This window comes from Hemitrygon akajei, chromosome 5 (assembly GCF_048418815.1).
Source record: "Hemitrygon akajei chromosome 5, sHemAka1.3, whole genome shotgun sequence".
Taxonomy (NCBI): Eukaryota; Metazoa; Chordata; class Chondrichthyes; order Myliobatiformes; family Dasyatidae; genus Hemitrygon; species Hemitrygon akajei.
Window position 1 is genome coordinate 113784285 of NC_133128.1, and position 7844 is coordinate 113792128.

A 7844-nucleotide genomic window follows, 5' to 3' on the forward strand; every position below is an offset into this window, starting at 1 on the left:
GCTGAGAAGTGGCAGAAAAGTGTGAAGTGATGCACTTTGGATGGTCAAATTTGAAGGCAGAATACAAGTTTTATGGCAGGGTTCTTACCAGTATAGACAAATAGAGGGATCTTGGGGTTCACATCCATAAACCCTCAAAATTGCCACATAAGTTGATGGGGTTGCTAAGAAATATATGGTGTGCTGGCCTTCATTAGTTGGGAGATTGAGTTCAAGAATGTTGTAGCTCTATAAAACCCTGATTAGATTACACTTGGAATATTGACTCAGTTCTGGTTCCTTCATTACAGGATGGTTAAGATAGAAGTAGGGAAGTTGTTTCCTCTGGTAGGTGAGACTAGAACTAGGGGACATTGCCTCAGGATTCAGAGGAGAAGATGTAGGATGGAATGAGGAATTGTTTTTCCCTGAGAGTGGTGCATCTGTGGAATTCTCTGCCTAGGGAAGCAGTTGAGGCTTCTTCACTAAATATATTTAAGGAACAGTTAGATTTTTACATAGTAGAGGAATTAAGGGTTATGGGGAAAAGGTAGGTAGATGGAGCTGAGTTTACGGACAGATCAGCCATGATCTTAATGAATGGCGGGGCAGGCTCGATGGGCCGGATGGCCTACTCTTGCTCCTATTTGTTATGTTCTTATGTGGAAGTTTTAGAGAGGTTGTAGAGGAGATCTACCAGGATGTTGCCTGGATTAGGGATATTATCTTGTGTGTTGAGCAAGATGGGGCTTTCCTATTTGGAGAGAAAGAGTATGAGAGGGGATTCTGATAGAGGTGTATAAGATTATGAGAGGCATAGATTGAGTGAATAGCCAGAGACTTCTTCCCTGGGTGAAAATGTCTGATACAAGGGGGCATCATTTTAGGGTGATTGGAAGAAAGTGTTGGGGTGGAGATGTGAGAGATATGTTTTCTACACAGCAAGACTTGGGTGTGTGGAATGTCCTGCCAGAAGAGGTGGTAGAGGAAGATACATTAGGAACATTTAAGAAACTCTTAGATGGGCACAAGGATGATAGAAAAATAGAGAGCTATGTAGGAGGAACACCATGGACAAAGTGCCCGTAGTGTGCTGTGCTGTTCTATTTTCTATAATTTTCTGGTAAATTCTATCGTATTCCTTTAATTACCTTGTAAATGCCTGCAAGAAAATGAATAGTCCAGGCAGCATCCTGGTAAACAGGAGAAAATCTGCAGATGCTGGAAATCAAAGTAATATGCACAAAATGCTGAAGGAACTCAGCAAGCCAGGCAGCATCAATAGAAAAGAATAAACAGTCGACGTTTCAGGTCAAGAACCTGATGAATCTCCTCTGTGTCTTGTCAAAAGCTTCCACATCCTTCCTATAATGAGGTGACCAGAACAGAACACAATATGCCAAGAATGGTGCAATAACGGTTTTGTAGAGCTGTAACATCACATCATGGCTCTTGAACTCAATCCCTGACTAATGGCCAACACGCCGCATACCTTCTAAACAGCCTCATTAACTTACACAGTACAACATTGTGAGATGAAAGACTCGTACCGTGCTGTAATGTTCTATGTAACATACACACTCAGTGGCCACTTTAATTCCAGTAAGACTCACTCAGCGCAGAGGCTTCTGTGGGCCAACCAAAGATGTTATTGTCTTTTTCTAATCATATTTTTTATGATCGCAAGACCCTGCTGGACATTAGGAGCTTAAAGTACTGCGGGTCTGCCCGATCAGCAAGTTGCTCATTGGTGGAGAAACTGAAGGAGCTGGTCTTGGTGCGGGTCTTGGTGCGGGTCGTGCTGCTGCCTGCAACAGAGATGTGTTGGAGTCTGTGTGTGGATGTGGTGTGCAGTCTAGCAGTGGAAGATTGTCTTGGTCACGTTTCTTGTGATCGCAAGACCCTCTTGGACATCAGTAACATGGAATGCTGCGAGACCGGTTCACTGGTTAATTGGGAAGACCAGCAGCAGGGGAGCTGTGTGGCCTCAGTCGTAAGGAGGACTAGGCCTCGAGCCATGGTGTCGCTTGTTTTCAGCCAGGCGGGGAGAGGCGTTGGAGGCGCATGGTGTGGCAGCCAGGGTGGTGCAAGTGCCACCATGCAGTATTCACCCGGTGGAAGCAAACTGGATTGTTGTCATCTGCAGATAATTGCAACATTCATGGACTCAGGGATTTGGATTTTTTTTGTGTGTGGCTCTATTTTACTGCTGTCTTATCTGCTCTACCTGTGCCTTGTGCTGTGTGTGACTGTTGGTATTGTGTTTTGCACCTTGGCCCTAGAGTAACACTGTTTCACTTGGCGCTCACTAGATTTTGTTTTGTTTGTTTTTGCACCTTTCTCTGTAAACCCCAGAGCAGGATTGTCCCAACTTGCGGTCCATGGACCATCAGTTAATGGTAGGAGTCCACAGCATAAAGAAGGTTGGGAACCCCTGGGATAAGAGACTGCTGTGCATGATAATCCCAAAGTATCAGCAATTTCTGCGATACTCACACCACCTACTCTGGCGCCAACACTCATTCCATGATCAAAGTCACTTGGATCATATTTCTTCCCCATTCTGATGTTTGATCTGAACAACAATTGAACCTCTTGACCATGTCTGCATACCTTTCTGCATTGAGTTGCTGCCACATGACTGACTGATTAGACATTTGCATTAACGGGCAGGTGTACAGGTGCATCTGATAAAGTGGCCTCTGAGTGCATGAGCTTTAATAAGTTTTCTTTTGACTTTGAGGTGTGGAAGACCAGATGGCTCTCGCTCTGGAGCTGAGCCGGCGGGAACAGCAGCAACTTCAGGGCGAGCCTTCACGAAGGGATCGCGCCCAGGACTCCATGGACCCACGCCTTGCCTATGGTTTTGCGGATGATGACGATGAGGAAGATGAGGCCCTCCAGCTGGCGATGGCCTACAGCCTGTCTGAGATGGAAGCCCAGGGGCGAGGAGCAGGTGGGAGCAGAGGGAGGGGAAGAAGACTCCGCCAGGCCCATGAAACCAGGAAAATGTCGGGGGGCAGAGATGGTAATGCCAGTCCCGGGGGTGCAAGCCAGGCAGAACATGCCAGGGATCCAGGGGCGTCGGCTGAGGCACCGCACTCCTCTACCGAGGAGGAGGCAGAGAAGAAAAAGAGCCGTTGGAGGTGTCTCATTAGCTGAGTATTTGCCCTGTATCTCCTTCCCCCTGCCCAACACCCAGATTGCCAAAGCCTTGCTTATATGGACACAGAAAAATTGATCTATAAAGTGAATAGACCTTTGCTGCTTATACCCCGCCCCCCTCCCTGGGATTTTGTTAATCTAGATTAACACTCTCAAGATTAAAAATTCTAGAATCTGGATAGTTTATTGTCATTCTTCAGTTCACAAAAATAATGAAGAACTAAAATGATTGTTACTCTGGATGCAATGCAGCATAAAGAACAAAATAAAAACACAGTAAGTATAAATAGCTAATCTTGTATATTAATATTTATTGTATTCTTCATGCTTATTCTATTTTTTAATGCTGCATCGGATCCAGAGAAACACTAATTTTGTGCTCCCTTGCACTCACGTACTGAAGAGTGACAGTAAATCATGAATCTTGGATCTTGAGTGTTAATCTAAACTAAAATCCCAAGAGAAGTTTCGACTGAGTTGCTGCAGGATTTTTTTTTAGCCAAAGATAAAAGATTAACTTTATTTGTCACATGCACATCAAAACTTGGAAATATACAGTACAGTGAAATGCATCGTTTGTGTCCACAGCAAACCCAGTCAGAAGATGTGTGGGGGGGCAGCCTGCAAATGTTGCCACGCTTCCAATGCTAACGTGGAGTACCCACAGTTTTCTGACCCTAACCCATATATCTTTCTGATATGGGAGCACACAGGAAGCCTGCACATTCATGGGGAGAACTTACAATCTTTTGAGGCTTTAGCTCTTTGAGGCTTCAATGAGGGGAGGCTTGAGTGAGAGAAGGTGAAAAGTTGTAGATTTTTTTTCAGTTTATTTATTGTTTCCTACTTTATAATTGTACTGTTCGAGCAGTAGGGATGCCAAGCAGGATAGTTGAATGCTCCTCTTGTAGAATATTGAAGACGGGGACCTGCGGTGTTCCTGACAACTTCACCTGCAGGAAATGCATCCAGCTGCAGCTTCTAATGCTCCATGTTAAGGAATTGAAGCTGGAAATGGATGACTTCTGGATCATTCGGGAGGCAGAGAGGGTGATAGATTGGACATATAGAGAGGTAGGTGCAGAACACAGGAAACTGGGTGACACTCAGGAGGGCGAAAGGGGTTAAACAGCCATTGCAATGTGCTACATGGCCATCCCCCTCAACGACAGGTATACCTACCATGTTGGCTGAGGGAATGACCTAACAGATGAAAGCCACAGCGGTCAGGTCTCTGTGGCTCAGAAGGGAAGCGGGAAGAAGAGGCGAGCTGTGGTGATAGGGGATTGATTAGTTAGGGGAACAGAAAAGAGGTTCGTGGATGAGGACAAGATTCCCAGATGGTATGTTGCATCTCAGGTGCCAGGGTGTGGGACATCTCGGATCGAATCCTCAGCATTCTTAAGTGGGAGCGTGAGCAGCCAGAGGTCGTGGTAGGTAGAGGAACGAGATTCTGCAAAGAGAATTCATGGAGTTAGGTGCTAAGTTAAAGGACAAGACTTCCAGGGTTGTGATCTCAGGATTACTACCCATGCTGCATGCTAGTAAGGCCAGAAACTGGAAGATCATAGTTTCACATGTAGATAAGGAATTCGTATAGGAGGGAGGGTGTCAGAATTTTGGATCTTTGGGCTGTCTTCCAGGGAAGTTGAGGCCTGTACAGAAGAGACTATTTGCACCTAAACTGGAGGGGGACTGATATCCTACTGGGAAGGTTTGCTAGTACTGCACAGGGGTGTTTAAGCTAGAGTAGCAGTGGGATGGCAACCGGAGTGCCAGAACAGATAGTAGAGTGCTTGTGGAGACAGATGTTAATACCTCAAAACTGAAGCAAAAGGTTGAGCATGGTGGGACTAATGTTCTGCGCTACATATATTTCACTGCAACAAGTATTGCAGATGAGCTCAGGGCATGGATCAACACATGGAATTATGATATTATGACCATTATTGAGACTTGGTTACAGGAGGGACAGGACTGGCAGCTCAATATTCCAGTGTTCCGTTGATAGAGCAGTAGGGGTGACATTGCCACTCAAGGAAATTGTCACTGCAGTTCTTTGTCAGGGCAGACTGGAGAACTCATCTAGTGAGGCTTTATGGAAGGAACTGGGGGCTAAGAAAGGTATGACTACATTAATGAGGCTATATTTTCAATCACCTAACAGTCCGTGGGGTTTATGGAACAAATTTGTACAGAGATTGCAGACTAGTGTGAGAAACATGAGGTACATTGACCTTCATAAATCAATGTATTGAGTAAAGGAGTTGGGATGTTATCTTGAAGTTGTACAAGGTATTGGTGAGACCTAATTTGGAGTATTCTGTGTAGGTTTGGGCACCTACCTACCGGAAAGATGTACATTTTCTCTGTACTCCTTCAGTCTTTTTAACAAGGATGCTGGTGGGAGTGGAGACCTGAGGAATATAGGTTAGAATTTCAGTGCTTAGAATATTGACGTTTGAGGGGAGATATGTTAGAAGTATGCAGAATTATGAAGGGTATAGAAGGGGTAAATGCAAGCAGGCTTTTTCCACTGAAGCTGGGTGAATCTACAACTAGAGGTCATGGGTTAAGGGTGAAAGGTGAAATGCTTAAGGGGAACCTGAGGTGAACCTACTTCACAGAGGGTGGTGAGAGAGTGAGCTGCCAGTGGAAGTGGTGGATGCGATTTCCATTTCAACATTGAGAAGCTTGGATGGGTTTGGATAGATTAGATGGGCAGAAGGGCCTGTTTCTATGCTGTGGTTTTTTATGACTCTCCATAAACCCCTTGCAGACAGTGGTGGGAATTGAACCCCGATTGCTGGTGTTCTAAAGCATTATGCTAACTGTTATGTAACCATACCGTCCCTGGCTTTTCAGTGTTTGCGTATTCAGCTCATTGTGTCTGTAACTGGTGTGTGGTTGATTTTAAGAGTCAGGTCCTAGAAGTGATCCTCATTTCTAGGATCTTGATCTTAAAACCAACTGTGTAGAGGGAGGTTTATGTTTGTTGTCTGTCGTGCCCAGTGGCAACAGGAAACCTGTGCAGTGATTTTAAATTGGAAAAGCTATTGCACTGGGGCACTTCCGCTCCCTTGACCTCAGAAGACCAGGTCCAGTGGTACAAGCAAGCATTACAAACTGGAGTCTTCCTTGGTTGCAGTGGAGGAGCACGACGCCTTCTGTGCCTTGTCATGCCCTTCACTCGCCACGGAGCGCAGCAGTACCTGGCCATTTGATCTCACCGTAGACTTTGCGTGCTGGGGCAGGCAGGTCCCTCACTCATCGGGGTATGAGGCTGCTGGCTACCCTCACCTGGTTTAGCCTGCTTGTCGAAGCATTTTACTGGGGTGTGGCCGCTGTCGCATGCAAACAACTACTTGGAGCCACAAGTGAGAGCTGAGTGTCCGGGGGGACCAGAGGTGAGTGAGCTGCCCCAGAAGTACACCCCTTTCCCCACCACCCCCGAGGGAGGTTTACTCTACATCTAAGACCATAAAACATAAGAGCAGAATTGGGCCATGACTGTGCTGGCATTTCATCATGGCTGATTTGTTAACCCTCTCAACTCCATTCTCCTGCCTTCACCCCATAACCTTTGACACCCTCACTGATCAAGAACCTAACATCTCCACTTTAAATATATCTAATAACTTGGCCATCACATACTGTCCTTTCCCTGTGAGTGTGTGACAGGACAGTATAGAGGAAGCTTCACTCTGTGTCTGACACCAGGAGTGTGTGATGAGACAATGTAGAGGAATATTGACTGCATATCCAACCCTAGGAGTGTGTGATGGGACAGTGTAAAAGGAGTATCACTCTGTGTCTGACCCTGGGAGTGTGTGATGGGACAGTGAAAAGGGAGTATCACTCTGTGTCTGACCCTGGGAGTGTTGGTGGGATGGATTAAAGGGAGGTTTAGACTCTATCGAGCCCTTACTATGCATGCCTCCTGAGACAATGTGGGGCAAGTTTTACTTTATCTAACCTGTTCAGGTAGAGGTTGATGGGAGGAACTTTACCAACCCTATAATCTTCACATTTTGCATGGTGAAGACTATGTTACTCTCTGCTAAGTTATTAATTTGCACTGCACCTAACTTAGGTGGCAGAACTTAAACACCAGATGCACAGCTTAGTGAATTGTATTTCAAACCACAGCTTCTCCCACTCTCTCACTCTTTCCTCTCTTTATTAGACACAGAATTCCAGGCTTATTCAGGGTGACTAGCAACAGTTATTTTCCAGCAGGTAATGCTTTCATTTCCTATATTATTAACATTTATTCAATTCATCCCTTGTTTATTGGCACTGATTGGTACGTATGTGTAACCATCTCACTTATCTCTTCCTTCACTGCTTGATGCCGTCCGATTTCACTCCCGAAACCTTCGCTAGGATTGGAAAACAAGTGTGGAAACTAACACAAACGAGGTGTAGTTGGAATACGGTGCTTGTGATGGCTGTCCAATCAGTATTGTAACACTCATTAAAATGTTGTCTCTCCGTCTACTTTTTATACAGGAGCACTTTAACTTGGAATGTATAAAGTTCGTTGCGTGTTTGAAAATTGGACAATTTGAAGTACACTATGTATATGCTTTATTTACTGTTTAATGAAATATTCTGTTCTGAATTTTTGTCTTTTGATGCTTTGTGGAGGAGTGTGGTGTGATGGGTCAGTGTTTGTATTTTTTTCGTTTCTTGCCCTT

The 7844-nt window shown here is 45.1% G+C and overlaps 1 protein-coding gene across 3 annotated transcripts in view; it reads left to right on the top strand.

Annotated features, from left to right (window-relative positions):
- The window catches only part of dnajb2 (DnaJ heat shock protein family (Hsp40) member B2), a 74806-nt gene extending 67038 nt beyond the window's left edge, over window positions 1–7768 (top strand). For all 3 annotated transcript variants that reach the window (XM_073046224.1, XM_073046225.1, XM_073046226.1), the window contains exons 9-11: window positions 2723–2935; window positions 7331–7383; window positions 7531–7768. In XM_073046224.1, the coding sequence (XP_072902325.1) occupies window positions 2723–2935; window positions 7331–7359 (242 nt within the window). In that variant the 3' untranslated portion in view covers window positions 7360–7383; window positions 7531–7768. The remainder of the gene's footprint in view (window positions 1–2722; window positions 2936–7330; window positions 7384–7530) is intronic.
- The last annotated feature ends 76 nt before the right edge of the window (window positions 7769–7844 follow it).